We start from the raw sequence: 15,300 nt of genomic DNA, 5'->3' as shown, positions 1-15,300 counted from the left end.
AATATTAACTATGTGTATAGTGTTTTGTGAAGTACTTTATCTCATTTAACCATAAACCCTCTGATGTAGCATTAAAAAATTATTTTCCCCACATAACGCGCAAGAAGCTGACCTTCTGATTCAGTGACTTATCCATCATTACGTGGCTGGTCATGGCAAAGGGATTTGAAATCCAGTCAGTCTGATTCAAAAGTACTAAGACATCGTTTATTATCTGGACATTCCCATCCCTTTGAATCAGGACCTTGAATACTGTTACATTTTATCATATATTTTAATTGAATCATATTATCAAGTAGTGGTAGTAATGTTAGATTAAGATATTTAGGATGTTGCACAGAAGTAATGAACTATTTATGAATCAATTATCCATATCATCTTCTTGAAAATATATATTCCAGAAACCAGTCCAGGGGTTGGGGATCTGGTTCTGTTTTCCAGACTCAGAGTCTTTCTTTCTCTCAGGGAACTTCTCTTCTTCCTGTCTGATTCCTACTTTTCTCTCAGGTTTCATCTCAAATGATAGTCCTTCCAAAGGTCTAGGTCAAGGGTCCTTCAAAGAATCCATATGTTAATTACTTGTTTAATCACTTTTGTCCTCCTACCTGGAAATGTCTTGTTCAATGTTTTATCTCCCGTCTAGCAAGATACCTGTCACATGTTAGGCGCATAATTTATCAAATAAATTAATGACCACAATGACTTAAAATTAGTGTCGAATGGATTTAATTTAAGAAATAGATGAGCGCATGTGGTGGTAGTTACGGATTCTAAAAAATCCTGAAGAATGTCTTTAGTGATCAGAGAAAGGACATTAAATAATTGGAAGTCATTGACAGATTTACACATGGGTGCAGATACTGTGCCCAGATGAAAAACAAGAGATCCAAATGGACTATCAGAGAACACTTGTAATTAGTGCTGTTTTGTTTCATAAACCATATCCAATATAGCACATTACTGTTCCATAGTATTTAAAATATTTAAAGACTTTTAGTAGAGAATGTATCAACCAGGCATTCTGAATAAAAATGAAAAGAAATCTAAATGGGCTATATTGTCCGAAAGCAGAGCAAAAAGCTGGGCGTGGAGTGGAGCCAGCACCAGCATGAGACAGCTTCCTGAGGGTGCTGATGAGGAACGCAGGTGTAGATTCTCATTCGGTGAATTGTCAAACCTAAATTGACAAAGTGTGCCAAGCTAGCTGTGTCCTTCAAATACCAATCTCTTCCAGTGAATCGAGCTCTGTGACTGCTTGATCTAAAGAATATGGTAGAAATGCCATTGTGCCATGCTCAGGCTAGGTCTGAAGAAACTGGAAGCTTCTGTCCCTTCTCTCTTAGTATTGTCACTCTTGGGAAGTACCTATTGTGCTGTAAGGAGACGCAAGCAGCCCCTGGAAAGGCCCTGGGTAAGAGGGACCACAGATGGGAGCTCATTGCACTGACAGCCATGCCAAGGAGCCATCTGGAGAGTGAGTCCTTCATCCCCTAGTTGACTTGTTCAGGCTGACTATACACAGAATGGAATGAAGCTGACCCACCAAGCCCTACCCAGTCTTATGACTAAGCTTAGATTAAAATTTTGGCCGTGTTTTTCCGACAAGAGCAAGGACTTTAGATATTCCATTTTGTAAAATAGTGAGAGATCCGTGTTTTTATGGTTAACAAATCAGTGTAAAAAATGGATAGCTTTTCATGAAAATGTAGTAGTCTTTAAGATATGCCCATGTAGCTAGGTATGAGAGCCAATTTCCTTACCAACCATTCTGTGATTACCCCACACATGAACAAATAGTCAGCTTGGGTCTCAGAGCTCCTGAGGACATAGAATTAACAGATTTTCATTGGGAATCAAGGTTGTTTTGTTTGTGGGAGAGTGCTCTGTAAACAACCCAGTTTTGTAGTAATAGAAGAAGATTTTCTAATAAACAGAACTTGAATGCAATGTTATCCTGTATTTGCCACTACTTGTATAATCCATTATTCCCCTGCTGATTGGCTGGAATTCACTAAATCACTTTTTTCCCCCTCTTCTACTTCCCTCTATCCCTTATAAAATAGTTGCAAGAAAGAATTGAATATTATTGATATCCAAATCAGGGATAAAAATATAAGGACTGGACATGGGGTCTTCTTGAGGTCTTTTATTTTCTTTAAGTTCTAATTCACCTCATACTAAGTCTCTTTTTGCTTTAAAAAATTTGTGGAAATAATTGGGCTAATATGTGAACAGTTAGTCTCTCCATGTATTCTGTAGTGGTCTGTTTCTTCTATGGAAGCAGCTTGCATTCAGAACTTGGAATTAGATATTCAGAGGCAAAAGTGTGTAAGATGTTTATACTCTAAGAAATCCTAGGAAATAAATTCAAGTTGAAAAAGAGTATATACATTAAGTAAAGCACAAGTATATTCGCTTGATTTTTATGTACTAATCTCTTCAAATTTAACTTGGCCAGAATACATAGAAACTCACTTTCTGGTCACATTCAGTATTTATTTTGTGATATCTCCTAGGCTGTAATATTACATTCTCTACTTAAAATTTAAAAGAATGACTCCAGGGAAGTCTTCGAATATTCACATATTTCAACTGCAAGGTCTGTTTATGTTTTTAAAAAAATAGCCTGAGAACTTGGCAACCAGAGTCACATATTGAATTTTCATTTCCCAGACTTTAATGTCATGAAAGGTCTTTCTTCTCTTCTGATATGGATAAACACGAAGGTGACCCCCAGTCTTGGTGTCCATTGCTCTCGTGAAACCCCTAAATTTGAATGTGGGTGGTTCTGGTGATTTCCATCCAGCCCAGAAAAAAATGGCAGAGTTGATGATATGTCTGCCACCCCCTTGGTCATGGTATACAAGAGTCCCCTTTACCACATAATAGAAGCGTGCATCAGCAGAGACTGGACCTGGCGTCGCCCTACTGGCATGAAGTAGGCAGCCAGGTTGAGGAAACACACATGGGGAAGAACCATGGGAGCCTTCCAGTCAGCAGGCAGCACAAAGCTGACACCCTTAGAGTAATAGCCATAGTGAAATTAATTCTGAAAACACCCCAAGAGAGCTTGGAAATTGATGTTTCTCCAGTCAAGCTCCCAGATGAGAGCACAGCCCTGCCAACACTTTGAATATAGCCTTGTGGGACCCTGAAGGAGCTTCTGGCTCACAGAACTGTGAGATCGTAGACATGGGTTGTTTTAAGCCACTGTGTGTGTGGTAATTTGTTACACAGGGATAGAAAACTAATAGAAGATACAATCTCGTACATGGTTTCTGAGATGACAAATGAAACAATGTATGTGGAAAAGGCTGTTAACAATAAAGACTTTAAAAGAGAAAAAAATTCTTACATGGCTTCCAGAGAGACAGAGCCTAAGCAAAAAGGCCTCAGGAATGAATATATATTCATGAAATTACTTTCTCCCCATCTTCCACTTCCTTCTACCCATAAAAAAATAGTTTCAAAATAGAGTTATTGATAATATGGTATCCAAGGTCAAGAGGCATCTCTTTGGTTTCTGGATGGGTTATCTTATCCCCGTGTCTTTGCGTGGCCTTTTTTTCTGTGACTGTCCATGTCATAATCTGCTCTTATAAGGACATCAGCCATATGGGACTAGGACCCACCACAAGGACCTCATCTTGACTTATTTCCTCTTTAAAAACCCTATTTCCAAATACAGTTTCATTCTGGAGGGGATTAGGACCTTGATATATGAATTTTGAGGGGACTCACTTTGGCCCATAAACCCCTCCCAAATATTCCTCATGCCCTTATGTAGCCCATTCTATGCTCTGCCCCCACCCCACAGCTACCACTGATGTGTCTGCATTTTATACAAGTGGGAACATGTAGTATATTCTATTGCAGGTTTGGCTGCCTTCACTCAGATTATTTTGAGAATCACCCATGTTACATTCATAAATAATATGATACTATTTGTTATAAAATAGTATTCCATTGGGTGGAGATCTCACATTTTGTTTATCTGTTCATATTTGGATAGATATTTGGGTGGTCTCCAGTTGATGGCTCTTGTGAATAAGACTATTTGAGTATTTGTATACAATTCTTTGTGTAGATGCATGTTTTCATTTTTATCTTGGATAAATATCTAAAAATGAAATTGTCAAATCATTGATGGTTATATGTATAACTTTCTAAAAAAAAAAATGCCTAAAGGTTTCCAGAGGGGCTGCGCCATTTTGTATTTGCGCCATTTTGTGTATGCCAGCTGTTTTACGTATCACCAGTATTTGGTGTGGGCATATATTTTTGGTTCTATGTATATGAAACGGTTGCTTAGTTCCTTTGAAACTGGCTTTTGTAGCTATTCCATAAAATCTACAGGATAAAGGTTCCTTCCCTCTTTTCCATAACTGTATTATCAGGTTTTAAGAAATGTTCAATAAGTATTTGTTGTGTGGATGAATATTTTGGTTAAGAGGATTTTTTCTTCCCCTGCTCACTATTTAGTGACTGCCTTGTTGAGCCTTAGCTATAATCTGAGCACTGTCCTGAGCTTTATGAGAAACATAGGGTCTTTAAATCCAATGAGGGAAGGTGCCAGGACAATGTCTACTGTATGGATGGAAATAGATGATTTAAAGGAGTTCCGAGCCACCTGCTTTGGAAAGTGACATAATCCCTGGGGAGTCGCTGGGTAACAGGGAAATTTAGAAAAAATGGGAAATGCAAAATGCAGCGGGCTGAGTCAGGTGCCTTGGAACAGGCCAATTATTGCTTATCTGTCTACTAAATTTAAAAATTCCCTACTCAGGGACTTCTCTTTTGAGAAATAAGCAATACTGCTTGCAACAGTTGCCATCTTTCATGTGCCAGGCACTGGGCACACATAAAGACAGCCCAGGGAAGGAGGTATTTAACCCCTCATTCTTCAGAAGAGGTGGAGAAAGGTAGAGTGAAACTTGCTCAGGAGCCTAGAGCTAATAATCGATAGAATGGAGATTCAACAGGTCCCGTGAACTTTGAAGCTCCTTTTCCTGTAACACTTAGTTGCGGACACAAAGGGAAAGAAAAGAAGGAGACTCAGTGTAGCAGTTCTAAAGACAGTTTTGCTATCATGATAGACTACAAGTATAATTTTCAAAATTATCTTAACCCCTTAATTTTAATTATATGACTTAAATGTTTGTACAGTCATTCACGAGGATACACTAAATTCAACACATTTGTAACTTGAAACAATTGGGAAAAGCATAGTTCAAGTAAAAGTATTATTCAAATAGCCCTTTTATTTTATTTTTAAAAAGATTTTACTTATTTGAGGGGCGCCGGGGTGGCTCAGTGGGTTAAAGCCTCTGCTTTCAGCTCAGGTCATGATCCCGGGGTCCTGGGATCAAGCCCCACATCGGGCTCTCTGCTCGGCAGGGAGCCTGCTTCCTCCTCTCTCTCTGCCTGCCTCTCTGCCTGCTTGTGATCTCTGTCCAATAAATAAATAAATAAATCTTAAAAAAAAAAAAGATTTTACTTATTTGAGAGAGGGAGCACAGAAGTGGGGGGAGGAGAGAGGGAGAGAGAAAACCAGGCTCCCCACTGATGCAGGGAGCCCATTGTGGGGCTCAGTTCCAGGACACTGGAATCATGACCTGAGCTGAAGGCAGACTCTTAACTGACTGAGCCACCCAGGTGTCCCTACAGTAACCCTTTTAAAAAACTGCAAATGCCAAGATTTTGTAGTAACATTTTGGAAAACAGGATTTGCACAGAACAAGGTTTTTTTAGACAGCAATGTATATGCCCACCTATGAAAAGCAGGTTATGGAATTATTTAGATGGTTCAGGGGGAAAAATAAATCTCTTTTGCTACAACTGTTTGGATCTTGTCAGAGCAATATTTGGATAAGAATTAGCCTCTTAAGTACCTTGATTTTCCACTTGATTGGACATACAACACATAGCAAAAATGACTTGTGGATTAGTCCTACAATTTTTAAAAGTAAATTTTAAGACTCCTCTACTTTACAAATGTAGCCACTGCTTTCATGCCATCAAGTCATTTTCCTGAGTTTCTGATTTACATACACCATATAGATGTGCTTAAATAATATTCTACTTTACGTTTTTCTTTTGCTGGTAATATTATTGGGAGAAATCCCAAAATGTCATCTCTAGTTGCAGCTTTCCACTCTTACTGATTCCAACAACTTCAGCCACTGCGTTCTAACAACACCTTGGATTCTACAGGCCAATGGCTCTCAGGTTTTAATTGAAGTAATTTCTCACTGGAGACCCAGAATACAGCTACTCTACAAACTGGTGACATTATATGGTGGCCAAAATGCTACCATAATATTTTTTCAAAGGGCTTTTCAATATGAACTTGGAAGATATTTTCGACCATGGATCGGTCATTGGCACACTTTCTCCATGAAGGTACAGGTAGTAAGTATTTCAGGCTTCGCGAGCCACATCGTCTGTGTTCCGTTCTTGCAATTCAAAAGCAGCATAGGTAAGTGAGCAGCCATGGCTGTGTTCCACTCCAGTCCCTTGGTGGACACAGAAACCTGCATGTCACTTACCCTTCATACTCCATGAAGACTCTTCTTTTTGTGCCTTTGAATCATTTACAAATTTATAACCAATGTTTGTAAATTGGCTTTTGCTGTTTAGAAACAAAGCCTAGGCCAGATTTGGTCTGCAGACCATAGTTTGCTCATCCCTTCTGTAGAAGCTCAAATAATTTATGTATTCTCTTGGTCGTATAGACAGTACTGGGCAAAAGAAGGAGATTTTTTTTAAAGATTTTATTTAAAAGATTTTAAATAAAATAAAAGATTTTAAAGATTTTTTAAAAGATTTTATTTATTTATTTGACAGAGAAAGAGAGGAAAGTTCAAATGGGGGGAGAGGCAGAGGGAGAGAGAGAGGCAGAGGGAGAGGGAGAAACAGGCTCCCCACTGAGCCAGATGCAGGACTCCATCCCAGGACCCTGAGCTCATGACCTGAGCTGAAGGTAGACTCTTAACCAGCTGAGCCACTCAGGTGCTCCAGGGAGAACATGTATTTCACACCATTCTGCCATGTGATTTATTTTTTAATTTTTTAATTTTTAAAGATTTTATTTATTTATTTGACAGAGATCACAAGTAGGCAGAGAGACAGGCAGAGAAAGAGGAAGCAAGCTCCCTGCTGAGCAGAGCGCCCAATGTGGGGCTCTATCCCAGGACCTCGGGATCACGACCTGAGCCGAAGGCAGAGGCTTTAACCCACTGAGCCACCCAGGCGCCCCTGATTTTTTTTTTTTTTTTAGATGTATTCCTACAATTCTTTGCATTTGATAGATTAAATACATTTGGGGGGTGATTCTGTCCTTGACACTGCTGTCATGTGATATGCAGTACTTTTTTAATCTTGTCATCTGGAGACCTTTGTGCTCCATATAAAGGCTATAAATTGCATATGCTTTCACCAGGCATCTGTTAAAACGCAAGTATGCAGCAATGAACCAATTAACATTTTATATTTTCTAAGACTAGAAAGGAGCAATGTTAAATCTGCTTTCTAATGGCATAAATTCACTGGAACATTTGTTTCAATTTTCAGGATGGGCATCACAGTAACGTTCAATACCCATACTATGAGTACTGTGGATAAACTAACTCATTTACTTCATTATGTTGGACTCCCGTATTCATTGGAATTCTGTTCGGTTTTATTACTTAGGCTATCTGGTTATGGTTTGAGATCAAAGAGGCCAATTGTGACTGAGTTTTCTATAATTTCCTTGTACAAAACAAGGATAGATTAGATTAAGTAGTATTTTATGCGACAACTATAGGAATTATTACATAAATGCTTTTGCTGCTTTTTGGACTGAAAAACTCGGGCAGGAAAAATAAGTATCTGTGATATGCATAGAGCGTCTCGATTCATCCTAGACTTTGAGGCCAGGACTCTTACTCTGAGCAGACATGCAAACAGGACCCAGGTTGTGCGTGTGATGATCCGTGAGTGCCCCTTCCCCAGATGGGGCTGGTGTTGGGTTTCTCTCTCACCATGGCATGTGGTCTAAGGAGGTCGGTGCTTCCTGAACAAGCCTCAGAAGGAATGTTCCATATCAACAGAGCAAGGAAGCAACATCTTCGTGTTTAGTTAGTGGTTATCCACGATGAAATGGATTTCCTTGCCAGCAGGGACTCTCCCGAGCCTCAAGCATGCTGCACCCACCAGCCACGGCGTGTCCTGCCTGAGACCAGACCACTAGGTCCTAAGCACGGGAGGCTGGTGTCCCGGATGCGAGAGGCCCAAGAAGCTGCTCCTGTTAGAAGTGGGCAGTGGTTTGGGAGAGTTAAGAAGGAAAGGCCATGAGTCCCTCACAATTATCTCCTGGTACCCTGCCTCACTTCAGAAGGACTTGACAAGTTTGCAAGAATACATTGGTGCTAAAAACAAGAGAAACTACATAGAATGAGGAAAGAGGGCAAGGGAAAATAAATTGAGGAACGTGATAGGAAAGCAAGGGTAGTAGTAGTAGTAAACCAAGAATTTATTATAAGCTGTGTACACTTTCCAGAGCTAGGCCGCAGATTTGACTCTAACGTTTCCCGAGTTGTCTAAAAATGAAAGAAACTTGATTCCTAATATCGAGAACCGTAACCCCCAAGATGGGTCCTTGGCCCAGGGTTGAAACAGGAAGTGGGAAGTGGCACTCTAGCCACACTTGTCCTTGATTCTCTCCTGCTAAGTTGGGAAAGCAAGATAAATGTCACTGAGTTCTCGGTGGCCGTCCTTTATGTCACTTTTACTTCACTACATGTGTCATTTTGATCAAACGGATATATGCCTATGTTTAAAAATCAAACATACAGATTGCTTTATAATAAAAAAATAACATCTTATGGGGGCAAAATATCTATCCCCCCTTTCCCTTCTCTCTCAACTCTACCCTTGCCATCCAGTTCTTAATATTTATGACTTTACTATTCTGTTGCCCAAGCAGCATGATGTGTGTATTTGGTCCACAATCCTCTGTCCATTTTCTTTTCTCTCTCTTTTTTTTAAAGATTTTATTTTATTTGACAGAGAGAGACATAGTGAGAGGGAACCACAAGCAGGGAGAGTGGTGGAGGGAGAGGCAGGCCTCCTGCTGACCAGGGAGCCCTATGCAGGGCTCCATCCCAGGACCATGGGATCATGACTTGAGCCAAAGGCAGAAGCTTAATGACTGAGCCACCCAGAGGTCCCCATCCATTTTCAATAGTAGAATTGTAAGGTCGAAAATCAAGTGGATGTTTACATTGCTGTGGCTATGGTGGATTGAAATGTATGCACTATGCTTAGAGGCGCAAAGGAAATGAACTTTCTTATTCCCCATAACCGATGTGCTCTTAATCATGAACCTTGACCCTTCTGTGGAGCTGTGAGAACATGCCCTTGATGATGAATCAGTGTCACTGTGTCGTGGGTCCCCAAAGTGGTGATTCTCCAGTAAGGCTTCCGGGACTCCATGGACGGCCTCACACACAGTATGGTTTATCCCCACAACAGAGGGACAAGGCATATGGCGCGATGTCGGGAGGAGACCACAGGCACGTTTCCAAGAGCCCTCTCTTTCCAGCAGAGCCAGACAGGACAAGCTCATTCACTCGGCACCTGGGCTTTACTGGGGGCCGGTCAGTGTGTACCCCTACCTAGCGCAGGTCACAGTTCCAGACTCCCAGGTGGTAGGAAGGTGTTCAGCACATACCAGCTTGTCTTCAAGACATTTGTGATGCTGCCAACCCTCTGTGTCTGTAAGTGAGTGTGAACAATCCCCACACCCAGCTTTTCGGGCCCAGGGCCCAGGGCCACTCCAGAAGCAGCCTCCCCTAAGGACAGGAGTCTCAGGCTGCAAATGCTTTCTCATGCCAGTTACGTTCCTCTGGTTGAAGCAGTGGCTTTTGGTTTAATGATCTGCGAATTCAGAAGGTAGCACCTCTTGAGATAGACGCTCAATTCCCAGATTCCCTCTGCTTTCCCCTGTTTTTCTCCAAAACTGTGTGTATGCACACATCTGGGTATGTGTATCTGGTGCCTCTGTGTGCAGTAAGTGTGTGGTGGGAGGTATGTATGTGCTGTGATAACGTGTGTGTGCACAGGCAGGTGTGTATGGTAAGGTGTGTGTCCGTGTGTGGTGTGCCTGTGTGTGGGAGTGTGTGCATGTGTGTGTTTGGTGCACCTGTGTGTGTGCATGTGCTGGGGCCGGGGAATGTCTTACATGTGAATGTCTTATGTGTTTGGATCAATGCACCAAAGATCATCTTCATGTGCTTGTTGAAAATAATTTTCATCTACTAGATCCCCCAAAAGGATCTAGAGGACCCCTAGGTTCTGTAGATTATATTGCTGGACTACAAATTACTTTCATTATCATTTTATAATATCAAGGGATTTTGGAAATTGTGCTAGGGAGTACATTCATGTTACATTTCGTGAACCAAGTATGTGTTGTTTTTTCTCAAAGGGTCCATCTTGCTGGGATGATGTCTTAATCCCAAACCGGATGACCGGCAAATGCCAGTCTATACACTGCTCTGGGACTACAGCCGTAAGTACTTGGTCAAATCCATTTTTTTCTTCATTATGTCATCTTCAGTGTTTAGTAGGAAATTAGCACAGAGACAAGAATGCTAACTGATTTTTCTTCCATCTGATACCATAGCGCTGATGTGTCATCAGATTCAGATACTTACGTGGTCACCTCAGATTCTACTTTGTTAATTGCCACCCAGTGCCATTTTCCTAGTGGCTTAACCACTTTGGGTGACTGTGTAGAAACATGTCCCTTTAAACTCCTTAAAAGTGATATTCATGGGTTATAAAGAACCACTTCGGAGCCTCGCAAAAGAAAGTAACAAAGATACAAGGTTAATCATTGTGCCGGTGCTGTGATATTTTGTATTTATATTCATCATCGTTCAAAATTTCTTTCTTTATCTCTTTCTACCTTTCCTTTGGTGACATGGTGGCCTCTTAGAAAATCTGGTGAGGATGAGCCGCTGTACAACTGAAAGGCCATCTTCCATGCTCTGCTGTCCCCTTCCTCTGCAAACGTATGCTCTATGTTGATGCGTCATATGGAGCAGATATTTCTTAAAAGAGACCCTAAATACTGAAGTTATTTTTAGATCATTTTACATTCTGATCTTGTCCATGATTTGTATACTGTTTTACTTTTTACCTCAAAAATTCCTCGATCTGTCAAGATCTGATTGTAGGTATCTCCCGAGCTCTAAATGCCGTTGCGGCGCCAACCCGAATGTCAGTGTTGGTTCACAAACTGTCACCGCTGCCTGGCAGCGCGCATCTTCTCTAAGAAACAGTCTGTCAGCAGCAACAGGTAGAGTCTGAGCTAGAGCAATTAGGCGCGCCTCCTCTCTCCAGTCCGCAGGGTGGTTGCCCGGTCCGGAGGGAGCTGCGAGCTTCACTACCAATCATTTTCCATCGAACAGGGGCGAGGACCATGAACAGCTTTTTATTAATGCAAATCCTGAAGAAAAATAATGACTTGTACGTCAGTCCCATGTATCGAGGCATAACACAGTCTTGTAAGTTTGTGACGGAGATGAAAGGAAAGTGTGTATATTTATGGGGCAGAACTCATCAGTATAATTACATACATGTGCAGCATGTATTTTGTATAGTGAATAATATTTCCTGATTACAATTACATGTAATGATTATATCTCCATCCAGCGATCCAGTCACCCTTCTACACACACATATGTGGTCTCTATCATCTTTCCAGTAATGTGAGGTCCTTTGAACACCTGTTACAATTCCTGACAGTCTGACCGCCTCTCCTGAGCCTTGATATGAATTGGCAGGATTCACTCACAGCAGAATAGACACTTTTGCATCTTTAAGGATTTAGCTGCAAATCAGTCAAAGGGGGAAACTGTGCTGAGTGGGACTGAGAATCGTTTCCTTTGCTCGTTCTACTGACCTTAGATATCAGTACATGGAATTCAGCATAAAATAAGTTATATTGCAGTTTGGTATCTGACAGCAGGGTGAGCTGATATCCTTCAAAATCCTTTCAGCAGGGACGCCTGGGTGGCTCAGTTGGTTAAGCAGCTGCCTTCGGCTCAGGTCATGATCCCAGCGTCCTGGGATCGAGTCCCACATCGGGCTCCTTGCTCGTCCGGGAACCTGCTTCTCCCTCTGCCTCTGCCTGCCATTCTGTCTGCCTGTGCTTGCTCTCTCTCCCTCTCTCTCTCTGACAAATAAATAAATAAAATCTTTTTAAAAAAAATCCTTTCAGCACCTCCCATATAAAAATACTGGGTTAAATTACAAACATTTATCTTTTTTAATTTTTATTGTGTTATATTAGTCACCATAAAATACATCATTAGTTTTTGATGCAGTGTTCCAGGATTCATTGTTTATGTACAACAGTCAGTGCTCCATGTAATACGTGCCCTCCTTAATACCCACCACCAGGCTCACCCATCCTCCTGCCCCCCTTCCCTCCCAAACTCCCAGTTTGCTTCTCAGAGTCCACAGTCTCTCATGGTTCATCTCCCCCTCTGATTTCCCTCCCTTCACTTTTCCTTCCTTCTCTTAGTGTCCTCCATGCTATTCCTTATGTTCCACGGGTAAGTGAAACCATATGATAACTGACTCTCTCTGCTTGACTTATTTCACTCAGCATCATCTCTTCCAGTCCCGTCCATGTTGATGCAAAAGTTGAGTATTCCTCCTTTCTGATGACTGAGTAATATTCCATTGTGTATATGGACCACAACTTCTTTATCCATTCATCTGTTGAAGGGCATCTCAGATCTTTCCACAGTTTGACTATTGTGGCCATTGCTGCTATGAACACTGGGGTACATGTGGCCCTTCTTTTTACTATGTCTGTATCTTTGGGGTAAATACCCAGTAGTGCAATTGCCGGGTCATAGGGAAGCTCTATTTTTAATTTCTTAAGCAATTTCCATAGTGTTCTCCAAAGTGGCTGCACCAACTTGTATTCCCACCAACAGTGTAAGAGGGTTCCCCTTTCTCCACATCCCCTCTGACACACATTGTTTCTTGTCTTGTTAATTTTGGCCATTCTGTCTGTTGTAAGGTGGTATCTCAGTGTGGTTTTGATTTGAATCTCCCTGATGGCTAGTGATGATGAATATTTTAAACAATGGCTGTGCTGACCACAAAATAAGGACAAGTATATATATGTCAGAGCTAGGCGAAAGCTGGACCCCAGAGGGGAAACTGTGTCAGCTGAAATGAGCCACCGCCTTGGCAGCAACGACAGACCACTGGCCCCTGGAGCTACAGATGGGCCCGTGTCCATGGGAAGCTGCCGCTGAGTGTGTGACTTCATCAAGGTGTCAGATGAAGCCACAGAATCCTGCATAGAGCTAGTGCCCATGAAACATGATACCCTTGTGGGTTCCGCTGGAGAGGAAGGCGCTCACTTCCCGGAGAGGTGGCCTATGCTGGCTCCCAGCTCACTCTGATCCCCTGGTCGGTGTTCCTCACCCACGTGCCCTGCTCTTCTGGCTGCCCAAGGTCTCACGATGGACCAGATCTCGGGCAAATCCACCCTCCCCGAGAGGTACGAACCCCCTACCCACCTTCCCAGACCACTTTGGGATTGCAGACATTGTCCCCAGCACAGGGTGAGGTCTGGACTCAGAATTAACTCTGAGTTGCAGACAAGAAGGTCTGTCCACAGAGCCCTTCAGTGTGTTTCAGGGGCCCTCTGAGGAGGGGGGCAAATGAGCCCACTCCATGGGGCCTTGAGGCGTGTGCTGCTGGCCCCGAGGACCACCTCCCAGCTGGCGGCCGTCCATTTCTATCACAACCCACCCCAACAGGACGTCCACATGGAAATGTGACTTGTAACCACGTGGTGGAGAGCATTCTGAGGTAGTGGGTCCGGAATGAGGTGATTCACAAGCCAATTGAAATCATCACAGCTGTCGACTACAGACTTTAAAAAAAAAAAAAAGAAAAGAAAAGAAAAAAGAAAGAAAGAAAGAAAAAAAAAAAAAAGAAATCCATGAAGTAAGGATCCTTGCCCAGAACCTGTAGCAGATGCCTCTCTGGTCCTCTTGGCCACCTGAGTGAGTTCTGTGCTGAACCCTGTAACAGGGGAGACCCAGGGGCCACCTTCTTGGCTGCCATGGGTGGCTGCTATGCATGTCAGCACAGCCAGGATGGGGGGCCAGAGGGGGTTTCTGCTGTGGCTGGGAGAGAGGGGGAGAGTCAGACAGCTGGGCCCGGGGACAACAGGGAATGCAACACAGTCCCTGAAGGCTTGTACACAAATGACTCTCGTGATCTCCTCCCACTGCTACTCCCGATGCTCGGAGCTGAATTATGACTGAAGGCTTTCTCCCAAAGGCTGTTCTCCTAAGGGTCATCGCAGGTGGGCCTGAGTTTCTTCAGAGCAAGGACACGTGCTGAGTGAGTTCCCACCTTCCCGGGGCCAAAGACCCTCTCTGCTGTGAACCACCAAGTGCGTATCTTCTGCTAGAGGCGTCCCACATTGGCCACACACGTAAACCCCTACCAGCATGTGACCTTTCTGGTGACAAGTGACACAGGAGCCCCAGAAGAAGGCTTTTGCACTCCAAAGGCTTTCTGCAATGGGGACTTCTGGAAGGAGGTGAGAGCTTTGGCTCTCTCCTACTCACTGCACTCAGACACCTTTCTGTGCTTGACACCTTGCAGTGCCAAACACAAAAGGTGTTTCTAATGAAGGCTTCCTCACTGGAGTTACCTATGGAAGGCTTTTCTCTGCCGTGCAGTTCCTGAGGACACCTCACACTCCTGTCCTTGTGGGGCTATGCTCCCTGTAAGTTGTCAGGTGGTAAATAAGGGCTGCTTTCCTTAGAAGGCCTCTCTGAACACCTGGAATTTGTAGGTTCAAGGCTGAGTCTCATGTGCCTGGGCCAGGTCAAGTCCTTGCTGGCCAGCACCCAGGCTTACTCACCACGCCTCCATTGTGGGACCACGTGGAGTTGGAGGCCTCAAGTGTCAGCGGAACCAAGAGTGCAAAGTTGTCTAGTGCACACACCGTAGATGCCCCCTGGGCCCTTGTCCAGAAGCCCCTCTTCTCCCAAGAGAGACACACAACCACAAGACTCAAAGATCGTCGGTCCCAACCAATTTCAGCATCTCCATGCCTGTCATTGGAGCCTCTGGCTGGGGCTCCTCAGAAGCTGCCCTGCGTACCCTCCTGGGAAGCAGCATCTAGCCCGGCGATCTGCTTGATCTAGTGGTTGCCAACAGCAAACCCTTTATGCTGAAGATGGATTTGAATTGCCCAGGATCATT

The 15,300-nt window shown here is 43.0% G+C and overlaps 1 protein-coding gene across 6 annotated transcripts in view; it reads left to right on the top strand.

Annotated features, from left to right (window-relative positions):
• The window catches only part of PRKN (parkin RBR E3 ubiquitin protein ligase), a 1,375,032-nt gene that overhangs the window by 692,984 nt on the left and 666,748 nt on the right, over window positions 1-15,300 (top strand). For all 6 annotated transcript variants that reach the window (XR_007128111.1, XM_047733473.1, XM_047733472.1 and 3 more), the window contains one exon: window positions 10,472-10,555. Coding sequence is in view for 5 of the 6 variants with exons in the window: in XM_047733473.1 (XP_047589429.1) it covers window positions 10,472-10,555 (84 nt within the window). In the remaining variant the exon portion in view is untranslated. The remainder of the gene's footprint in view (window positions 1-10,471; window positions 10,556-15,300) is intronic.

The sequence above is a fragment of the Lutra lutra genome, chromosome 6 (assembly GCF_902655055.1).
Source record: "Lutra lutra chromosome 6, mLutLut1.2, whole genome shotgun sequence".
Taxonomy (NCBI): domain Eukaryota; kingdom Metazoa; phylum Chordata; class Mammalia; order Carnivora; family Mustelidae; genus Lutra; species Lutra lutra.
The sequence above is the reverse complement of the archived record's forward strand: the minus strand, read 5'-3'. Positions and strand labels throughout refer to the sequence as shown.